General features: G+C 43.5%; 1 protein-coding gene across 4 annotated transcripts; it reads right to left on the reverse strand.

Annotated features, from left to right (window-relative positions):
- Positions 1-220: 220 nt before the first annotated feature.
- LOC122747022 (zinc finger protein 883-like) lies at positions 221-22,428 on the reverse strand. 4 transcript variants are annotated; one of them, XM_043993226.1, is made up of 7 exons: positions 22,093-22,428; positions 21,393-21,540; positions 19,942-19,964; positions 17,492-17,580; positions 13,900-14,026; positions 13,170-13,265; positions 221-4,285 (listed from the first exon to the last, which is right to left on the reverse strand). In XM_043993226.1, exons 4-7 carry the CDS (start codon positions 17,522-17,524, stop codon positions 2,763-2,765), a joined length of 1,779 nt encoding a protein of 592 aa, XP_043849161.1. In that variant the 5' UTR covers positions 17,525-17,580; positions 19,942-19,964; positions 21,393-21,540; positions 22,093-22,428; the 3' UTR covers positions 221-2,762. The 4 variants fall into 4 exon arrangements, with proteins under 4 accessions (XP_043849161.1, XP_043849159.1, XP_043849160.1 ...); XM_043993224.1 differs by having other exon boundaries at positions 22,097-22,427; XM_043993225.1 differs by lacking the exon at positions 19,942-19,964 and having other exon boundaries at positions 22,097-22,427.
- Between the last annotated feature and the right edge of the window lie 336 nt (positions 22,429-22,764).

The raw sequence follows: 22,764 nt of genomic DNA on the forward strand, positions 1-22,764 counted from the left end.
CTTCCTCTCCTCCCCAGCTCTCAGACCTAGTTGACCATGCCTCCACACTATGATAACAGGTATACTGGGTGAGACAGAATTGGACGTTAGGACGCGAGCTCACCCTGTGCATGAAGGGAGACCCCTCAAACTTCAATAAAAACCCAACTCATGAGCTCATCAGCATGCTTTTTTTTTTGTTTGTTTTTTGTTTTTTAGTGAGGCAATTGGGGTTAAGTGACTTGCCCAGGGTCACACAGCTAGTAAGTGTTATGTGTCTAAGGCCGGATTTGAACTCAGGTATTCCTGACTCCAGGGCTGGTGCTCTATCCACTGCGCCACCTAGCTGCCCCCAGCACGCTTTTCATCTCTTGCATGGGGTCACCCATTCTCATGAAAATGAAATAAATCTGGCTCTGATTGACTTGGTGGTCTCCTCAAATTATTTGGGTAAACTGAGATAATTGTGCCATACACACCCCAATGAGCAAAGTGGCTGCCCAGCCTCCCCAGATGGACTAAGGCTGTGTAAACCCCTATTTATGCTTCTACTTCCCTTTATTCTCTTGAGAAGCTCCCCACAGGGCAGCTGCCAGGGAGCTGATGCTAAGATGGGCCTGGAGGCAGGAAGAACTGAGTTCAAATTTGACCTCAGACATCTTCTGTGACTCTGGGCAAGTCACTGGACCTGCTTGTTTCACTTTCCTCAAGTATACAATAAAGAGAATAACTCCATCTACCCCAAAGGCTGCTGTGAGGATCCCATTTCCCAAGTGCTCAGCAGTGCCTGGCACCTGGGTGCTAGAGGAAGGCCAGGTCTTATTTTTTCTAATTTTTTGGTGGGATGAGGGTTAAGTGACTTCCCCAAGGTCACACAGCTAGTAAGCGTCAAATGTCTGAGGCCAAATTTGAACTCACATGTTCCTGAATCCAGGGCCAGTGTACCACCTAGCTATTATTATTCTTATTACTGTCCAGCTAGTTCCTTTCAGAGAGAAGACTGAGAACTACTTCAGAAATGCAGGCCCAGGACTGAGGGAGTTACCCCCATATGGAGGGAGGTAGGGCAGGGAGAAAAGGGAACTGAATCAGATCAGAGGGAGGACTTATGGATCCCCTGGTCATCAGTCCAAAAGGCAGGAGGAGAACCAGGACTGGTGACAATCTTCAAGGACAAGTGTTTATCCAATGGGGGGGCATGGTTGACAAGAACTATTGTTACAGAGAAGTCAGGAAAAAGCTAATGAAAGGAGTGGGGTCTTTACCAAAGAGACCATAATAATAATAACATAAAATAAAAAGACTTTGGGGCTACAAAAGCCACGGGGGGAAAAATTGCTGTTTTTCTCATAAGTTTCTACGGTATGGATGGACATCTCGGGTCTTTAAAAGAAAGTAATAAAGAAATTACAAACATTAACTGGAAAACTCACCACTTTATAAAAATGCACTATGTGAATTTACAGATAAGTTTTTTTCTTTTAAAGTGCTAAAAGTATTAGGCCTTAGAAAATTAAAATGTTCCATTTATTGTCTGCTAAGGCATGATAGAACCATCCCCCCCCCCCACCCAGTTTCAGGAAGCATGTGATTTTAAGGTTTCTGTGTAAAAGCATATACAACTGAATTAAGAACACCTGATTCGTAATTAATTGGTTTGGTTTAAAATTTTTTAAGAAATCCAAATATTGTTTGAAGGTATTACATTTGTAAAAATCCTTATGGGAGGCAGCTAGATGGTGCAGTGGATAAAGCACCCGCCCTGGATTCAGGAGTACCTGAGTTCAAATCCAGCCTCAGACACTTAACACTTACTAGCTGTGTGACCCTGGGCAAGTCACTTAACCCCAATTGCCTCACCAAAAACAAAAAAAATTTATGGTATAATTGTTGAATGATTGTATCAGCTATGGCAGAAAAGCAATTTCTCTTATATCTGGATGTCAAACAAAAATTCTGTTAAAATGGGAAATCTGAGTTTACCTATGTTTGATATTTAATCACCTTAAAAATGTTCCCACTGTTTTAAGGAATTCTGAAGGCACTACACCTATCCCAATTCTTCCATTTGTTATTAAGCATCTTATAGCAAAATCCATTTGTGTAATATTAACTTAAGGATGAAAAGCACGACACTATGGGACTCATGTTATTCTGAGTCTAACTCCAAGCATGATCATTGAGGAATACAACTTATTTGACATGCACTCTTGTCCCCTTAAGTTCTTTTATGTGTGCTTGTGTGTGAGGCAATTGGGGTTAAGTGACTTGCCCAGGGTCACACAGCTAGTAAGTGTTAAGTGTCTGAGCTTGTATTTGAACTCAGTTCCTTCTGACTCCAGAGCTGGTGCTCTATCCACTTCGCCACCTAGCTGCCCCACCCTTAAGTTCTTTTGGATTCTTGCCCTTGCCACTTTAAGCTCTCGTTAAAGTCTGTTCAATCCAGGCTCATGGCTTCAACAACATGGCAAAGCCATGATTTTCTTATACTATACAATAGGAATTCTCAGATGGGAAGTAAGAGATGGTTATTGCCCGAAGGTTTGACCACATTAATTATGTTCCTAAGATTTCTTTGTGGTGTGGATTCCCTTTTGTGCACAGCAAGAGTGGAGCTGCATCTGAACTTCTTTCCACACTGATTGCATTCAAAAGGTTCTCTCCAGTGTGGATTCTCTTATGCTTATGAAGACTGGAACTCTGTGTGAAAGCCTTTCCACACTGATCACATTCATAAGGTTTCTCTCCAGCATGGATTCTCTGATGTGCAGCAAGATTAGAGCTCATTGTGAAAGCCTTTCCACACTGATTACATTCATAATGTTTCTCTCCACTGTGGATTCTCTGATGTCAACAAGAGTGGACTTCATTGTGAAAGCCTTCCCACACTGATAAGGTCTCTCTCCAGTGTGGATTCTCTGATGTGCAGCATGACTAGAGCTGTGTGTGAAAGTCTTTCCACACTGATTACATTCATAAGGTCTCTCTCCAGTGTGGATTCTCTTATGCTTAGCAAGATTGGAACTCTTGTTGAAAGTCTTTCCACACTGATTACACTCATAAGGTTTCTCACCAGTGTGGACTCTCTTATGCTTAGCAAGATTGGAACTCTTGGTGAAAGTCTTTCCACACTGATTACACTCATAAGGTTTCTCTCCAGTGTGGATTCTCTGATGTGCAGCACGACTAGAGCTCTGTGTGAAAGCCTTTCCACACTGATTACATTCATAAGGTTTCTCTCCAGTGTGGATTCTCTTATGCTTAGCAAGATTGGAACTCTCTGTGAAAGTCTTTCCACACTGATAACATTCATAAGGTTTCTCTCCAGTATGTATTCTCTGATGTACAGCAAGACTGGAGCTCTGTGCAAAAGCCTTTCCACACTGATTACAATCATAAGGTTTCTCTCCAGTGTGGATTCTCTTATGCTTAGCAAGAGTGGACCTCTCTGAGAAAGACTTCCCACAGTGATTACACTCAAAAGCTTTCTCTCTAATGCGGGCTTTGTGATGGTTAGAAAGACCAGAAATCTGTGCAAAAGCCCTTCCACACTGATTATACTCATAAGGTTTCTCTCCAGTGTGGATTCTCTGATGTACAACAAGATGTGATTCCTGTGTGAAAGTCTTTCCACACTCATTACATTCATAAAACTTTTTTCCAGTGTGAATGTTCTGATGACTAATAAGATCTGAGTTTGAAGCAAAGGCCTTTCCACAATGATGACATGCATATCTTTTCATTCCATGGTCAAATCCAGCATGGCAAGGAAGAGATGAGTGAAGGGAGATGGTTGCTTTACATTCATTGTATTCAACAGGCTCCTTTCTACTGTGAATTTTCTGAAGAGTAATGAGCTTAGAGCTCTGACTGAAGGCCTTCCCATGTTTGTCAGCTACATAAGGCATTTCTCCAGTGTCACTTTTCTGATGTCTAATGAGATCAGAATTTAAATTCAAGGCCATTTCCAGATGATTACCTTGATCCATTTGCATTTGTAGAGACTTCTCATGAGCATTTAGTTGTTTAGGAAACCATTTATTATCTTCACTGTCCTGAACACCTTCATTCCATGAAGTCCTTCTCTTACTGTTATTTAAGACTGAAGACTGTGTGAAGGCCTCTCCAATTTCACCAAACTCCCAGATACTCTTAGTATTTTTATCCACCTTGGTATTAGAGCCACAGATGTCTCTCAAACTGAAGTCACAGGCACCATCACTCAGAAATTTATGCTGGCCAAGTTCTTCCACAAGAATGTCCACCTTTGTAGTCATCTCCTTCACTTCAAACCTGGTCTCTGCACCTGAAGGAATCAATTATGTATTAACAGAAAGACAGATACACCTAAATATGTTCTGTTCTCTAATGGCATAATGGAAACTCATACATATTCTACTTCCTCAGTCAAAATGAAGAATTTTCCATTTAAAACAAGCAAAATCAATCTTTGGAAACACCTGCAAGATAGCTTATTTTATTTTGTAAATAGTATTTTCTTTTTTTCCAATTACATGTAAAGGTAGCTTTCAAAATTTATTTCCCATTCAATTTTGAGCTTCCAATTTTTTCTCCCTCCCTCTTTTTCCTTTCCCCTCCTGAAGATGGCAATCAATCTGATAGAACTTATACATGTGGAACCATGCATATACATTTCCACATTGGTTATGTTGTGAAAGACACAGGACAAAAGGGAAAAACCACTGTTGGGAAAATTTCAAAGTCCCAGGGTTAGACAAAGAAAGTGAAAAGAAAATAGGTTTATTGAAAGAGGGATCCTTCCTCACAGTAAAGCTGGAGCTATCAAGACTTTCCACCATATTGGTTAGGCTTGGCTTTCCGACTTCTCCCCAGGTCTGATGGGTCTCTTATACCTCAGAAGTTACTATTTTAGCTATCTGACCTTTAAGCTGATTGGTTTCTATACTTAACCACAACTGGAAGTCAGGTAGTTGAATATTTGGTTTAAGTTTGTAGAATAGGCAAGTTAGCATTTGCCTTAGTTCCTTTCTATCTTCTTTTTTTTGATTCCTTTTTTTTTGGGGGGGGGGCAATGAGGGTTAAGTGACTTGCCCAGGGTCACAAAGCTAGTAGGTATCAAGTGTCTCAGGCCAGATTTGAACTCAGGTCCTCCTGAATTCAAGGCCAGTGCTTTATCCATTGTGCCACCTAGCTGCCCCCCTTAGCTCCTTTTAAAATCTATCTTACTTCATTATCATTTTACACTACTAAAGAATATCTAGGTCTTTTAAATCACATGTAGTAGTGTATAAACTGATTAGTACTACTGGTTTTTTGGGGGGTTGTTGTTTTTTTTTTTGCAGGGCAATGGGAGTTAAGTGACTTGCCCAGGGTCACACAGCTTGTGTCAAGTGTTTGAAGATGGATTTGAACTCAGGTCCTCCTGAATCCAGGGACGATGCTTTATACACTGCTCCATCTAGCTGCCCAGTACTACTGTTAAATCACTTATACTTAAGGGGTGGGGGAAAATCTCACACCATGAGAAAGAAAAAACAGGAAAAAAAAGTCAAAATAGTATGCCTCAAACTTTTTTCAGACTGCATATTTTTTTTCTGTGGAAGTAGAGAGGGGGCAGCTAGGTGGAGGAGTGGATAAAGTCACTTAACTGTCATTGCCCCACCCCCAAAAAAAGAAAAGAAAAGGAGGTGGAGAGTATTTTCCATGATGAGTCCTTTGCAGTTGTCTAAGAGCATAGTATTGCTGAGAACAGCTAAGTCTATCATAGTTGATCATAGCACAAGGTTGCTGTTACGTGTACAATGTTCTCCTGGTTATGCTCACTTCACTCACACTTAAGTATTTCCAGGGTTTTCTGAAATCTGCCCGTTCATCATTTTTAAAAATATGATAGGATTTTATTACATTTATATTTCACAATTCATTCAGCCATTCCCTAATCAATGGGCATTCCTTCCCTTTCCAGTTATTTGCAACAGCAAAAAAAGCATCTACAAATATTTTTGTACATGTAGGTTTCTTTTTTATGATCTTGTTGGCATACAGATTTAGTAGTGCTATTGCTGGATCAAAGACTGTGGAGTTTTATTGCCCTTTGGGCATATTTACAAATTGCTCTGCACAACTGTTGTGTCATGAAAATTTCTAAGTCTGAAGAAGAAAAGAAACAGTGAAGTCTCCAAGCTGTAGAAATATAGATTTATTGAGAGGGGGATCCTGTCTCACAATAAAGCCAGTGTCAGCTTTAGGACCCAGAGACATAGAGCAGTACTGGTCTAAGATTTTTACACCATTATGAGGCTTAAATGCTTATATACCTTAGTATTTTTAGACAATCTCCTCCCATTTTACAGTTCACCAAGAAACATAATAAAGTCGATCAAAATAATATACATCTCTGGGGCAGCTAGATGGTGCAGTGGATAGAGCACCGACCCTGGAGTCAGGAGTACCTGAGTTCAAATCCGGCCTCAGACACTTAACACTTACTAGCTGTGTGACCCTGGGCAAGTCACTTAACCCCAATTGCCTCACTAAAAAAAATAAATAAATAAAATAAAAATAATAATGTATGTCTTGACTATCAACTTTCTTGACATATTTCCATGAAAATGGGCAGTCTGACTTTTTAATGTCTAAAAAGACAATCAGAGAATCAAACAATTGTCTACAATAAATATTGTCAACGCTGTAGTCAATCTTGTCTTCATCTAACATTTTATAAGCACTGCTGCCTTATTTGCTCTATAAGGAATACTTAAACAGGTTAAATCACAATTTATACATTATATGAGGATTATTAAATCATAACTTGTAATATAAAATATTGATTAAGTCACTTATACCTTAAAAAAAATCCTATAACAAAGGATTGGGAAAAATTTCACTCAGTTGGATCAGTTCACAACCCCACCAACAATGCATTAGTGTTTTAATTTTCCCACATCTCCAACAGTTATTTTCCTTTTCTGTCCTATTAGTCAATCTGAGAGGTGTCAGGTGGTGCTTCAGAGTTCTTTGAATTGTTATCTCTCTAATCAAAAGTGATTCAGAGCACTTCTTCATAAGGGTATTTTTGAATCGCATTTCAGGATGTTCTCTATCTGTTTGGTCCTAAATTCTTCCTCTGTCCACAAATCTGAGAAATAACCTCTTCGCTCTCCTAACTGTTTGTGCTACCACCTTTATATCTAAATCCTGTGCCCATTTTGGCGGAATCTCGGTGTAAGTTGTGAGATGTTGGTCTGTGTCCAGTTTCTGCCACATCATTTTCCATGCTAACCAGCAGTTTTGGTCAAATAGGGAGTTCTTATTCTAGAAGCTGGAATCTCTTGGTTTCTCAGCCTGTAGATGACTAGATATAATCATTTACTCCTCCTTCTTGGATACCTAACCTATTCCCCGGATCCTGTACTGTACTTCTTAGCTATTACCGGATAGCTTTGATGACTCCTGCTTTTCCAATACAGTTTTAGTTCTGGTACGGCTAGGCCAGCTTCCTTTGAAATTCTTTATTGCTTCTCTTCCTACTCTTGACCTTCTCTTCTTCCAGATAAATTTTATATATTTCTCTATATATGTAGCATAATTATTTTTCTCATAGTTTGTTGTTGAAGATGACCAAGACATTGGGGAGATGATGTCATGTCTTACAATGAATTGGATTTAAGTGAGGAAAGACTATGCAAAGGTCACCAACCTAACCCTCTCCTCCAGAGCCACCTGGGTCCAGTGGATAGATATTCATCAGCACAACCGGAGATGGCCCCAAATGCAGTGAGGGCTCTTGGCCTTTACAATTAAAGTCTTTCTCAGGTCTCAGTTTGTCTGAGGCAATGCCTATTCAGTGGTTAAGGTTAGGTTGTTGTTTGTCCTTCATTCTCAAGAGGGCCATGACATCAGGTTAATGTCATGGGTCCAGTGGCAAGGCATATATCAACACCACTGGAGATGACCCAGGATATTCAAGGCTACTGGGGTTGAGTGACTTGCCCAAGGCCACACACTTAGTCAAAAAATAGAAGAGACAAGATTAGGGAGTGAAACCAGCAAGCTGCCTGAGCTCTCCCAAATTTCCCTCAGAAACAATGTTAAATTAAGCCTCTCAACACATTCTAGAGCTGCAAAGTCTGCCAAAATGATGGAGTGAAACAATCTTTGGGCTTAAGGTAACCTTAAGGAAAGGTCTACCTCACCAGGATAAAAGGGGAGCTCAACCCAGCTCAGAGGCTGTCTGGGCAAGCCTGCAAAAGGCTCTTAGCCTCAGCACAGATCAGCAGCTGGACCCTCAGTCTAAGCTCAGCAAGCTAGTGGCACAACAGGCCAGCTGTGACAGCCCTGGCTTCAATGCTGAAGGCCATTTGTCAGCTTGGGTATCTGCTCCCCCACAGGCCCAACAAGGCTGAGCCACTAGAGTACAGTCAGCAACTGCAGGGAACTGAGGCCTCAGAGCAAAATGCCAGTGACTGGGCCCATGGCCTCCAGCAAAAGAAGCTAGGGACAGTGCATATTCTACCCCAGAAGCAGAACTCTACCTTAAAAGGCACAAAAGAGGTTAAATGTGAATAACAGAAGAGAACCCTCACCATGAACAATTACTATCCTGACAGGGAAGATCAAAAGAGAAACTCAGGAGCACAACAGTGATAAAATACCTGCATGTGAAGCCTTAAAGGGGAAGAATTGTTCTTGATACCAAAAATCCCTCTTGGAAGAGCTCAAAAAGTTTTTATAATCTAAGTAAGAGATATAGAAGAGGGGCAGCTAGGTTGTGCAGTGGAGAAAGCACTGGCCCTGGAGTCAGGAGTACCTGAGTTCAAATCCAGCCTCAGACACTTAACACTTACTAGCTGTATGACCCTGGGCAAATCACTTAAACCCAATTGCCTCACTAAAAAAAAAAAAAAAAGAGAGATATAGAAGAACAATTGGGAAAAGAAATGAGAATTATTCCAGAGAAAAGTCAATAGCTTGGAAAAAGAAAATCATGCCTTGAAAAATATGGTTGGACAAATGGAAAAGAAGGTGTAAAAGCTGAGTGAGAAAAATAATTCCCTAAGAATCAGAATTGGGCATATGGAAGCTAATGATTCAATGAGACAATAGGAAGAAATAAAGCAGAATGAAAAGAATATAAAAGTAGAAAATATAAAATACCTTTTCAGAAAAACAACAGCCCAGGAATATATCCAGGAGGGACAACCGAAGAATAATGAGACTACCTGAGGAACATGACCAAGAAAAGAGTCTAACCATTATCAAGGAAAACTGCCCCAATTTCTTAGAACCAGAGGAAAATTTATTGATTGAAAGAACCCACTGATCACCTCCTGAAACACACAAAGCAATATTGTAGTCAAACTCCAAAATTAGCAAGTAAAGGAGAAAATACTGCAAGCCTACAGAAACAATTTAAATATCAAGGATTAATCAGAATTACAAAGGACCTGGCAGCTTCAACATTAAATGATCAGAGGGCTTGGAATGTGATATTCTGGAATGCAATGGAACTGGAACTGCAACCAAGAATGTACTACCCAGTAAAATTAAGCATAATCTTTGAGGGGAAAAGATGGAAATTCAATGAAGTAGGGGACTTTAAAGAACTTTTCTAAAGAAAAGCCCAGAACTGGGAATTCAATGAGAGGACTTTCAAGGATTTGTGATAAAAAGACCTGAGCTGAACAGAAAATTTGACTTTCAAATACAAGACCCTAGAGAAGCATAAAAAGGTAAACAGGAAAAAGAAACCATAAGCAATATTAAAAGGATAACTATTTTCTTTCCTACATGGAAAGATGATACTTATAACTCATAAAAATTTTCTCATTATACAGACAACTGAATGGAGTATATTTAGACAGAAGGCACAGATTTGAGTTGAACCCTTACTCTCATCAGAATTGGCTCAAAGAGGGAATAACATGCACACTCAATTGGGTATAATAATCTGTTTTACCTTGCAGGAAAGTAGGAGGGGAAGAGGATAAGAGGTGAGGGGTGAAAGAAGGGAGGACAGAATGGGGTGGGGGCAGTTAGAAATAAAACACTTTTGAGAAGGGATAGGGTAAAATAATAGAAAATAGAGTAAATATTGTGGAAATTTATTTTGATTTGGGGACCCTACCTTTGGGCTGAGATTAGAAAGCCTTAGGCCCTCAGGCTTTTCTTCTGTGTGGGAGAAGCTAGTGCACTCTCCCTCCGCTTCAGCTGAGCCAAAAAAGCCCTGTGGGCTCTACAAGACACCAGGTCAGACAGCTGGGGGAAAAAGCCCCAGCTCCCTCTGCCCTGAGCGGATCTATCCCAGAGATGCCAGGCTTGTCTAGGCCGGCCACTAGTGTAGCCCTGAAAAGGTCCCTGGGCACACAGAAGGGAGGACGGCCCCTGGAGCCCTGGGTGTGGTATGCACGGGACTCTCGAGCATCCCCACAGCTGCAGCCCTAGTGGGGCTGGCGGATTAGCTTGGTGTGTGTGGGGGTGCAGGGAGTCCCGAGGTTTGAGTGTAGAGAAGGAAGATATATAAACTGAGTTAGACGTGGAGGGAAGAATGGAAAGAAAAGGGCTGACAAGATTAAGGACGACTTCGGAGACTAGAGACCCTGAGAGTTCAGTGAGAAAGGGACGCTAGATAGGTAAGAGAGTAGTAAGGGGCGGCGGACTGATGGAGCAGACAGACAGAACAGGAGACGGTACAGGAGGTTGGAGAAAGATATAAAGAGAGGCGGCAGAGAGCACAGAAATGGTCAGCACAGGGTACAGGTTGGAGAAAGTGAGGATTAAGAGAACAGAAAGGCTGGAGCACTAAGAGACAGGGGAAGGAGAAAAGGCTAAGAGCAAGAAGGGACGGAGGCCAATACGGAGCAGGGGGACTCTTCAGTCACAGGAATGTTAGAAGAAAGTCTGTTGGTATGCAGGAGGAGGCTAAAAAATTCCAGGCGCAGCAGGTGGAAAGAGATACACTAGAACACAGTCAGGTTGTACATTTTATTTCCCTGTATTCTTTTTTTTTTTTTTTTGGTGAGGCAATTGGGGTTAAGTGACTTGCCCAGGGTCACACAGCTAGTAAGTGTTAAGTGTCTGAGGTTGGATTTGAACTCAGGTCCTCCTGGCTCCAGGACCAGTACTTTATCGACTGCACCACCTAGCTGCCCCTCCCTGTATTCTTAATTTTAAATTGTATCTCATAAATAAACCCTCTGCTGTTAAAATGGAAGAGGATTCTTAATCTGATGCTTATCAATTTTGGGAGTGGAGCAGTGTGGTGCAACTTCATAAACAACCCATATTAAATGAATAGCAGTCAGATTAAGTACCCCAGTCAGATTAGGTCAGTAAGTCAAAATATTTTTACAATGTCATGGAGAAGGAGTATGATGGAGGAAAACACAGCAGTAGTAACTGTGAAAAAAATCTGAAGGAGGAGACAAGAGCCAGGTAAGATGATGATGATAAAACATGGTAATTTGCTGGGCTACTGTGAAGAAAATTCTTTCTCAAGGATAATCTACTGTATAAATGTTATCTATTATTGTTTTTGCAATAATCAACCTGGTGGGTTTACTGTAAGGAAATCCCTCTTCAAAGTACTATATAAATGTAGTTTACTATTAAAAAAATAAAAAAGATGAGCAGGATGCTATCAGAAAAACCTGGAAACACTTACACGAGCTGATACAAAGTGAAAGTGTACTGTATACAAAATTACAGCAATATTGTAAGATAATCTCTCGTGAATGACTTAGATTTTTCCAACAATACAATGATCCAAAACAATTCTGAAGAACTATACAGAGAAAAAACTGATGGTATCCGAACCCAAATTGAAGCATAATTTTTGTTAGTTGCTTTTTCTAAAGGTTTTTTTGTCTGTTTTCTTTCACAACCTGACTAATATGGAAATGTTTAACATGACTACACATGTATAACTTTTATTGAATTGCTTGCATTCTTAAGGGGGAGTGGGGATAGAGGAAGAGAATTTGGAACACAAAGGTTAAAAATTGATGTTGGGGCAGCTAGGTGGCACAGTGAATAGAGCATCGGCCCTGGATTCAGGAGGACGTGAGTTCAGATCCCGCCTCAGACACTTAACACTTACTAGCTGTGTGACCCTGGGCAAGTCACTTAACACCAATTGCCTCACCAAAAAAAAACCCCAAAACACTGATTTTAATATTTATTTTTCCATGTAATTTGGGAAAAATGAAATTCTAAATAATTAAAAATAAATTTAAAACGATTTAATGGCATCTTATGCAGTTAAGAATTGCCATGGTGTGTTTGCCATATATTTTCCCCATGGAACAACAAGTAGATGCTTGTTTGAGGCATTAATATATTTCACTGTGTAGTGATTTCCAACCCTTATGATTAGGCACAAAATGATGTTATTATAAAAAGACATTTGGTTGGTATCACTGCTTCAAGTCGCTCATTCTAATCCCCCACCCAACTATCAAATTCATCTACTACAGGACACTTCCAATCATGTCACTGCTCACTTGATAAAACATCCTATTACCAGGATCAAATATAAAATCCTTTGCTTGATTCTTAAGGCCCTTTGTCATCAGCCCCTCTCTTACCTACCCACTCTTTTTACTCCTTACTTTCCCTCCACATGTGTAATCATCAGTGACACAGGTTTCTTTGTTTCTTGACCCGCAGCATCTGCTGACTACAAGTTCTCTCTGGATGCCCCTCTAGCTTGCTCTGGCTTCCCTGAAGCGCCACATAGAATTCCTCCTTTTAGAGTAAGTCTTCCCCAGTCTTCCCTACCCATAGGGCCTCCCCTCTCTTGATTATCTCCAATTCATCCTGAATATATTGGTTTTGTAGATAGTTGTTTACAAGGTGTCTTCCCCATTAGACTGAACTCCTTCAGAGCAAAGCCTATCTCTTGCCATTCTTTGTCTTCCTGATGAGGTGCTTAGCAGTGTCTGGAACATGGTCTGGGCTTAATAAATGTTCTGTTTTATCACTACAGGGGAACAGAAAGGCAAGGACTTTGACCTAGTCCCCTGTATTATAGATGAGGAAAGTGGGGCTGAGAGGATCAGTTCCTTGCCCAGGATCCCACTGCTGAAATGGGTCTAAAACCCACTTCCACGTCAGACCTTCCTGCCCACAAGTCTAGCACTCCCTGCACCACAACACTCAGAGACCTCTTATGAGAGCAACCCTCAAACACCTGCTTTTATGTCACTCACCTGGACAGGAGCTCCTTGCACCTTTTTCTTCTACCATCTCTGGTGCTTCCCCTTCCTGGAAAGGGGGAGGCAAATCTTCTCTAGAAACTGGAAATCCTGAGAATACAGAGTAAGGAAAGAATGAAGATAGAGAAAGATACAATTTACTCCTCTTGAGGGAAAGGAGACATGCAAGCAAAGATGACAGGATGGTTCCCAGGGTATGGCTTGTTGGGATCTCTGGAGGCAGACGGACATCACCCAGCCCACTGGGAATCAGAAAACTCCACCTTTATTCCCCTCTTTCCTAGAAGGACGACAGGCACAATGACTAGCTTCCATTACCTAGAAATTAGAGGCTGCTAGTAGTGCAGGGGTAAAAGCCCTGTGCCTGCAGTCAGAAAAACCAGTTTAAATCCCCGTTAGACCCCTGGGCAAGCTATGTAAGCTCTGTTTGCCTCACTTCTCTCAAATGTAAAATGGGCATAATAATACTAGAAAAATCATAGGGATATTGTGGAGACCAAATGAGGGTAATTATAAAACAGTGCTAGATATAAAGCACCCAGTGCTGGATATAAAGCAGGTATACAAAAATGGCTATTCCATTATCTTCCTTTCCCAACATCTGGACTGGAATTTGAGGGAACAAAGAGGGAAGAATCAGGACAAACTTGCTAGGCCTGGCAGGATGAGGAGCAGGGAGCTACCATGTCAGTAGCTCAGAGTCACCAGGGGCAAAGGTCCTTACCCACAGAGAGCAGGTTCTGGACATTCTCCAGCATGACCTCCTTGTACAGCTCTCTCTGAGAACGGTCCAAGAGGCGCCACTCCTCTTGGGTGAAATGCACAGCCACATCCTTGAAGGTCACCAACTCCTGAGCCATCAAAAGTCCCATCACTTACAAGAGAACAAGAATTCACAATTCATCTAGTCCAACCCTCATCAACACAGAGAAGAAACTGAAGCACAGAAGGGAGGGCCCCAAAGCTCCTTTAATCTTGATAAGAGTCAGAGAGAACACCTGACACCATGTCTAATCAGAGCCCAATGGAATGTGGAGAAAAACATTTACATTTGAACTGAGAATCATGATGGAATACTAAATGTTAAATAAAAAGAGTAATGTCTTAGTAAGAAACATTTTTCCCTATAGGCTCAGGGAGAAGGGATGTGCTCTCAGAGTGAGGTATAAGAGTCTGTGGAGAAGAAAGCAAGGTGATATGAAATCCAGCCTCATTGGAAGCGATATTTTGGGGGGCAGCTAGGTGGCGCAGTGAATAGAGCACTGGCCTTGGAGTCAGGAGTACCTGAGTTCAAATCCAGCCTCAGACATTTAACACTTACTAGCTGTGTGACCCTGGGCAAGTCACTTAACCCCGAACTGCCTCACTAAAAAAAAAAAAAAAAAAAAAAAAAAAAAAAAAAGAAGGGATATTTTACAGGTCATCAGGGATATTAAAGAAATTTATAAAGATTTTGTGACAAGTTGGCCAATATTCTGTACTCTGGGGGGAATAACATTATTAGTCATCACTGAGAAGAGCAAAGAAAAAAACCACCTCGTTAATTTCCTAAAAGGTTGAAATAAAGTCGTACTTGGATAATAGCATGAAGAGCATTCTTAAGTAATATTGCTGACAATGTGCCCTGAAGTGAGAGTTATGAGAATCTGTTTACAGAAAAGTGAAGAAAAGTTACATATTATAATATTGAGAGATTGGGGTAACATGGGGTATGATATGTTATAACCAAAATAAATCCTATTTCTTTGCTTTCTGATTGTTTTCACTAGTTTATGGAATATATTCATTCATGTTAATATTTAGTTATATAAGGGGGCAGCTAGGTGGCACAGTGGATAAAGCACAGGCCCTGAATTCAGGAGGACCTGAGTTCAAATTCGGCCTCAGACACTTGACACTTACTAGCTGTGTGACCCTGGGCAAGTCACTTAACCCACATTGCCTTGCAAAAAATTTAAAAAAATTTACTTATATAGAAAAAAAGAGTACCTATGATGAGGAAAGGAGAACTCATTCATTTATTTATTTAAAAAAAATTTTTTTAATGAGTCAGTTGGGGTTAAGTGACTTGCCCAAGGTCACACAGCTAGTAAGTGTTAAGTGTCTGAGGCTGGATTTGAACTCAGGTACTCCTGACTCCAGGGCCGGTGCTCTATCCACTGAGCCACCTAGCTGCCCCTGAACTCATTCATTTATAAAAAAATACATTTTTATATATATTTTTTTCTTGATTGGGGTTGGAGATTGAGCTAATTCATATATTAACTCTTTATGAAAAAGAAATTCTCTCCACTTACCCCTAAAACATTAGAACATTTAGGACCAAGAGTCAAGACAAACAGTTAAGAAGCAGAATGATGAATCCCAGACAAGAGAGCAGCTACATCTGCAAGTCCTTTGATACTTGGGGAGGTTTGTCTATTTGTCCAATCTGCTACATGCAGAACCTGAATTTGGCCAATGCAGTTGGTTTTTGATGCTCTTCCATTTCTAGTAGAATGAAAGGATGGACCTTTTTTAGAGGTTCTATTCTTTTGAAGCCATTCTTTTCCCTTTTTTTCTTGTTAGATCATATAGCTGAGATGGGGAGACTGTGTCTACATGCTCTGTGGAACTCTGAAACACACATGTCCATCACCCACTCTGGGAGGGTGTCACTCTCTTGAAAGAATAAATAAATAATTCTCAGTTTATGGTTTGCTTGTAACTTTTACTCCCTTATTCTGGCTGTCCCTACCAAGGACCCTAACAAATCTCCCAACAGGATCCCGGGAGATGTTTCTATGTCTCCAACACATAGCAGACTCCAAATATCCCTATCCAGGCTTCTTGCAGCTCAGTCCTCTTCTCCCTGACCCAGCGACACAGGCCTCCTGGCTGAGCCTTGACCAAGACTCTCCACAGCCTGACTCTGTGCCTTTCCAATAGCCGTCTCTCATGTTTGCACTGACCACCCTCCTCACCTGGGCCCCCTGCTGTCCTGGGAGGAGGGATCCCAAACCCTAAGGGATCATTAAACTTTGCCAAGGGAAAAGCCCCTCTGCCCTCTCAGGAATGTGGTGTGGCTGAGCACAAAGACCCTGGTCTGCAAGGAACAAAGGTGATGTACTGATAAGGATGGGTTATGCCACCCAGGCACTGCTTCCCCTTTGTTTCCCTCACGGCTGCTTTGCACACTGCTTTTGGTTGTAAACATACAAAAGACCAGGTCTTCTCCTACCCAGGGGGACAGTTTTCCCACAGTGATTCTGTCTCCTGGCCATATATGCCTCTCTCCTAATGCATCTCTATTTCTTTTACAAGATTTGTGATCAGCCTCCAATGTATGGATGAGCTAGCTGGTCCCCAGATCCAGGTCACGAGGCCCCCTCATTAAGGTGCTGAAATCCAGGAAAAGTCAACAGACAAGTAAAATGGAGGGCTGCTCATTTGGCTCTTGGATTCCCCAGGTGGGGTGTACACTGTGTTTTTTTCTCCGACAGGAACTTCAAACTCACTAGGCGCCCCCACTGTCTGGGGTCTGAATAACCAGGCAACTGCCCGATTTTGTTCTTTAAAATCAGAAAACCTCCTGACTGGAGAAATGCTTAGGTTTTTGTCAGCACCTACCTGGAAGCAGGTGTGGTCATCTGTCCCTGTGGTCTAGCCCAGGCCATAATAAGGGACAAGCAGAAAGCATTCCCTATGATCCTTCCCCCTGGGCATATCCTTAAAAAATGGGGGGGGGGGGATGGGGGAAATGGACTTAGATGCAAAGAAATGAATGATTTTCTATTGCCTCCAAACCTTTGGGTGAGCTAGACCCAGATCCAGGCCACCAGTCTGCCCCACACTGGCTTCCTTCACATCTCAGAAAAATCCTCACCTTCTGAAAATGAGCTTTTCCTGGTCCCTGACACTGCTTGGGCCTTCCCTCTGAGGGGGCCTCCCATTCATACTGTAGAGACCTTGTGTGGACCCAGCTGCTGCCCTGTTATCTCCCATGGAGACTGTGAGACCCTTGAGGGCAGGGATAGTTATTATTTAAATCTTCCTTTACATCCCCTGTAGGTTGGCACAGTGCTTGGCACAGAGGAGCCACTGTCTAAATACTCATTGACTTGACCTAAGAATGACAAGTGAGAGGGATTCAGAGAGACCAGGGAAGACTGGGGTGGCCTGAGGCAGAAGGAAATGAGCAGAACCAGGAGGACAATGTCTGCTCTGCTGACAGCCCTGCAGAGGACCATGTACATGTAACAGGATAAAGCTTCCTGGGCTCTGCTAGATTCCACCTTTGCTGATGCTGGTCAGGTCTGGGGATGGGCTGCACTCACCTGGGATGAGGGTCTCTGGGTCCCTGGGGCCATCCTCTCTGGTTCCAGGTTCTCTCCTTGGAATAGGCTTTGGTTGTCTGCAAACTGGCCTGGGGAGGGAGAAGGGTCTCAGAGTGGGAGAGACATTGTCCTTACCTCTTCTTCCTAGGGTGGACACTGGCCTACCTGGAACTACAGAGCTTGAAGTCTCAGAGCACTTAGAAAGGCCCTCCCCTCAGGGGAGAGACTCTAACCAGAACAGGAGGACAGCAGGGAGGGTCAGGGTCAGGCTTGGAACCGAACTTGGTCTGAAGAGGACTTGCCACCCTCTTAAACTGGGGTTCCTAATATATGTATCTGTTACTTATAAGTTAGAAGCTTTAGCACCAGTTTGGGGGCATTAAGCAAGTATTAAAGTATATTAGATATTAGTAAAGAGAGAACACATGGAGTTCAGAAAGTTCAGGAAGCCCTACATACCTAGGATAGAAGAGTCAGAACAAAGTGCTCTCACCACCTCAGAGTCTCAGGCCAAAAAAGAAGTTCCTGTGTCCCTGAGAACTGAAGCTCCCTCTGGATCCAGGTGAGAGGGGGGGGCCCCTACACACCACTCCAAGCTAATTGGCTAGCATCACCCAAATCCATTGGTTCACTGGACTTGAGGACAGTCCATGAGCAGATGAGGCCTAGGTCAGAGAACCCTCCCTCTGAGGGCCAGGTTCTCAGGTAGGTGTGGTTTCAATCAAGTCAGCTTGAAGTGAGTCAATCAGCAAAATCAATCCAATCAGTCTTAATATAATCCCCTCAAGAGGGGGGCCTCTGCATGTTCTAAAACCCAGTATTTTCAGCACTTGAAAGAAAAAATGAAAGGCAAAAAGAAGCAGTGAAACTAATACTTGGACATAACAAGAGACCACTAGGACAGAAATTAAAAGGATAAGTAAGAAAGAAGATTTAGCCCCTAATTGGCTACAGGGAGATGGGGCCAAGACAGAGGGAAGACTCAGGGATGGCTTCTAGGTTGCTAATGTGGAGGAAATGGCTAGGTTGCCAATGAGAATTTGGGGGAAACAGCTTCTCCCCCAATAGAATGACCCTGGAGGTCAAAGAAACTGAACTGTCTTACAGGATTATGTAAACAGAGAGAGACCTCAGGGAAGCCTCCAAAAACTGGGGAGTCGCCAATAAGATGTTCTGAGGGAATTAACCAGAGACCCACCTCCTGTGGCCCCACCAGATATTCTGAGCAAGAGAAAACATCCCCATTGAAACAACCTTTGCAACTCCTGAGAGGAAAGTTAACATTCTCCCCACATCACCCGCCATTCTGTCTCTATACCCAACCAGCCCAATGAGCAAAGTGGCTGCCCAGCCTCCCCAGATGGACCGAGGCTGTGTAAAACCCTATTTATGCCTCTACTTCCCCTTGTTCCCTTGAGATGCTCCCCACAGGGCAGCTGCCAGGGAGCTGATGCTACTTTACCTTCAGGCAGGGATTCCAGCTAGGTGGGCCTGGGGGCAGGAAGAACTGAGTTCAAATCTGACCTCAGACACTTTCTCTGTGTGACTCTGGGCAAGTCACTTGACCTTCTTGTCTCACTTTCCTCAATTATGAAAGAAGGAGAATAATGGCATCTACCCCAAAGGCTGCTGTGAGGATTCCATTTCCCAAGTGCTCAGCAGTGCCTGGCACCTGGGTGCTAGAGAAAGGCTAACTCTGATTGTTCTTATTGCTGTCCAGGAGGTTTTGGGGACCTCTGGGCTGAGGAATTCCCCAACACTGACCTAAACTTGCTGAAGGAACAACATTGATTGTCCTCTGCACCCCAGTGCAGTGTCTGGGACATACAGATGAGGAAACTGAGAGGGCAAAACATCAAGTCACTTAAGAGAGGTGATAGCCATGTGAGAGAGGTTTGGACTCAGGTCTAGCTGCCTGAGGTCCAGCACTACCCACTGTACCACCCAGCTAGTTCCCTTCAGAGAGATGACTGAGAGCTACTTCAGAAAAGCAGGCCCAGGACTGAGGGAGAGTTACCCCCATGGGGAGTGAGGTGGGCAGGGAGAAAAGGGAACCAAATCAGACCAGAGGAAGAACTTGTGTAACAGGCAGGAGAACCAGGACTGGTGACCTTCTCCAAAGGACAAGTGTTTATCCATCAGGTGGGGATGGTTGACAAGAACCATTGTTATTGAAAAGTCAGTAAAAAGCCAATGAAAGGGGCTGGGTCTTGCCAAAAACTAAAGACAAACTATCTTGCCTGTCTCTTACCAAAAAAATAATAATAGGGGCAGCTAGGTGGCCCAATAGATAAAGCACTGGCTCTGGATTCAGGAGGACCCAACTTCAAATCCAGCCTGACACTTGACACTAGATGTGTGACCCTGGGCAAGTCACTTAACCCTGCAAAAAAAAATAATAATAGTAATAATAAACAGATCAGATAAATTAATTTTATAACATCTCCTACCATTTGTTTCCAAACCTGTCCTTCTATGGAAAAAAAAAAGAAAACAGATCAGAGAACATGTATGTCTCCTAGAGAAAACAGATCAGAGACAGACAGGGAAAACATAGTACCAGTTTATTTGTCCCAAGAAGAAACAAACATGATTCATGCAGAGACCCCTTCCAAAGGAGCCCACAGACTCCCTCTCTTTCTGTTCACTGGTCACAGGGTGTTGTCAGTCTCATTAGCACAATACAAATCAACCAAAAGCATGAATGGAAAGAAAAGCAGACTTGAACTCAGGTCCTCCTGACTCCAGGGCTGGTGCTCTATCCACTGTAACACCTAGCTGCCCCAACAATTTCATTTATAACAAGTATGGAGGAAATATAGAACCACCAGGATAAGATGACAGGATTCCAAAAAGGAGTTTGGCAAGGATGCAAATGCCCAGACTTCCCCATAAGATAGGGAGTTATCTGCTAGCTATCTGGGCTCAGTTTGGAGCTCAGTTGAAGGACATTGTGCTTCTATTAATCCAGGGTTTCAGAAAATACTTTTGGATACTAAGGCACCTCCATCAAGCCCAGGTGATCCATACATTCATATTAACAATCTTTGGCAATGGGACCACTGCTTGTAGCTGACTGAAGGAACTCTGATTTCCAAGAGGTGGAAAAGGGAGCAGGGGGTGGAAAAGGGAGGGACCATCCCACACAGGGAATCTTTTCTGGGAAATCACCTGTGAAAAGGAGGACAGGGGATTGCTTAAGGATGAAAGGGTTAGGAAAAGGGTTTTTGTTTTGTTTTGTTTTTAAGATGGGGAGTTCTGGGCATTGCATGGTTTTTATATTAGCTGAGTGGACTGAGAGCTGAAAGATGTTGCTCATTTTCAGTCAGGAAGGACTCTTCCTGACCCCATTTGGGAGTTTCTTGGCAAAGCTATGAGGCTGGTTTGCCATTTCCTCCTCCAGTTTGTTTTACAGGTGAGGAAACTGAGGCAAACAGGGTTAGGTGACTTGCTTAGGATCACACAGTCAGTAAGTGTCTGAGGCCACATTTGCACTCAGGAAGACAAGTCTCACACACTGTAGCCCAGGTGCTCCATCCCCCCTGCCACCACCCAGCTGCCTCCTTGAAGGGATGACCTGAGTTCAAATTCCACCAAGACCTTGTTATGTTCATGCTGGGCAAGTGAACTTGAGACTCCTCTGTAATAATATGGCTTCTGTCACAGAAACAAAGTCCTTGAAGTACCCCACGCCCTGTATAACTGGGATGTTATAACATCCAATGCAACCCTCAATTCCACAAATTGGGAAAACTGGGCCATAGAATTGAACACAGGTTTGCTGCAGATCTCTCCATTCTTTTCCTACTCTTCCCCCTTCCAGGCATGTATCAGCTTTTCCCTCCCTCCCCCAAACAGAAAACCACCCCCAAGCTTGGGGGCTCTCCCCTCTCCCTCTTACCTTTCCCTTCAGGATGGCTCTCAGATCCCCCCTTCTGCAGGCCTGCCCTGGTTTTCTTCCTCCCTCCCCAGCTGCTGGTGCTTCCTCCTCTCAGAGACTACCTTCCACCTGTGTCCTCTCTACAGGCTTGATCTGAAGAATTGTGTACCTGTTGTCCATAGAGAGTCAGACTCAGGAAGGCCTGGCTCCCAGCCCTGCCTCAGACCCAGGCTGTCAGGGACACCTTCCCCTGGGCCTGGGATGTTGCCAAAACCCGGGCTAGCTCAGACATTCAGGGAGCTGGCATCACCTCCCAGGAGTCGGGGCACTCCGGCACCCCCCCCCCCGCCGTGATCTCCCCAATATTCGTAAATTATGTGGCAACCCCCTTATCCTCCCATTAGAGAGTGAACTCCCAGGACTAGGGCTGTCTTAGTCTTAGAATCTCCTGCAATTGACAGGCTGGAACTTGGCAGAGCTACAGTTTCAGAAACTGATCAAGGGGCTATTCAGGAGAAACAAAGGAAGACTCCCAAATGGGAGGGGCAGAAGGGGAGGGGACTGGGGCAGGAGAGATCCTGGGGGCGTCATTAGCATTTCTAAGGTTCTAAAGTCACACCCCCACCCGCTGCCCAGGGAAGGCTGAAGGGAAGAGGCCCCTAGTTTGTTATGGATGAAGACAAGAGGGGGAGCTTCCTGAACCCCTGGGCAGCATCTCTACCCACGTGTCCTCCTGCCTGACTCGGCGGGGGGTCAGCTCCTTGTCCAGCTCTTCCAAGAGGACTTTTTGGGCTCAGGACCGATTCCTCTTCCCGTCACGGCTTCACCAGCGGCACTTTTATCTGTCGTCCTCCCTCTCGCCCTTTGACCCACGTGAGACAGACCTTTCCTGAAGACCTTCCGGGTTGTCTTAAGCCAGAAGATCGTTTCACTCCATCCTTCTGTAGGTTTAATTTAAGGTAATTTCCAAGGGAGATTTCGGGGAGCTCAGGCAACTTCCGGGTTCCTCTCCGCCATCTTGGCTCCGCCTCCTACAACCTGGGAGGCGTGTCCATGGGCCGCTCCAGCCCCAAGCCCCTCCCAGTCTAAACTCCCCTTAGGAAGGGGATTGGAGAGGAAAGCCCAGGCTGAGAAGGGGAAGACAATGAAAGGGGATTCCAGAGTCCAGGAGTGGGTGGGGGTGAAGGAATAAGCAATGCCAATCCCGTTGACTAGAGCCAGTTTCAGAGATGGAAGGAGGGGAGATGACCCAACAATTCCCTCTGCTTTCTGGGGATGGTCTGTCACCAAAATGACTTGGATTTCTGGTCAGGGTTGCCAGCACCTGTACTCAGGTAGGCTCCTCAGGGCAGACCTGCTGGCTGGACCTTATTGCAAATTCTGGAATCTGTTC

The sequence above is a fragment of the Dromiciops gliroides genome, chromosome 3, assembly GCF_019393635.1.
Source record: "Dromiciops gliroides isolate mDroGli1 chromosome 3, mDroGli1.pri, whole genome shotgun sequence".
Taxonomy (NCBI): domain Eukaryota; kingdom Metazoa; phylum Chordata; class Mammalia; order Microbiotheria; family Microbiotheriidae; genus Dromiciops; species Dromiciops gliroides.

Excerpts from the sequence above, each read along its gene's own strand:
- LOC122747022 (XM_043993226.1), bottom strand. The coding sequence starts at position 17,524 with ATGGCCCCAGGGACCCAGAGACCCTCATCCCAG. Across the intron at positions 14,027-17,491 it reads CCCAGAGACCCTCATCCCAG|GAGTTGGTGACCTTCAAGGA; the intron begins GTGAGTGCAGCC and ends TTGATGGCTCAG. Across the intron at positions 4,286-13,169 it reads TGCAAGGAGCTCCTGTCCAG|GTGCAGAGACCAGGTTTGAA; the intron begins GTGAGTGACATA and ends TGATTCCTTCAG.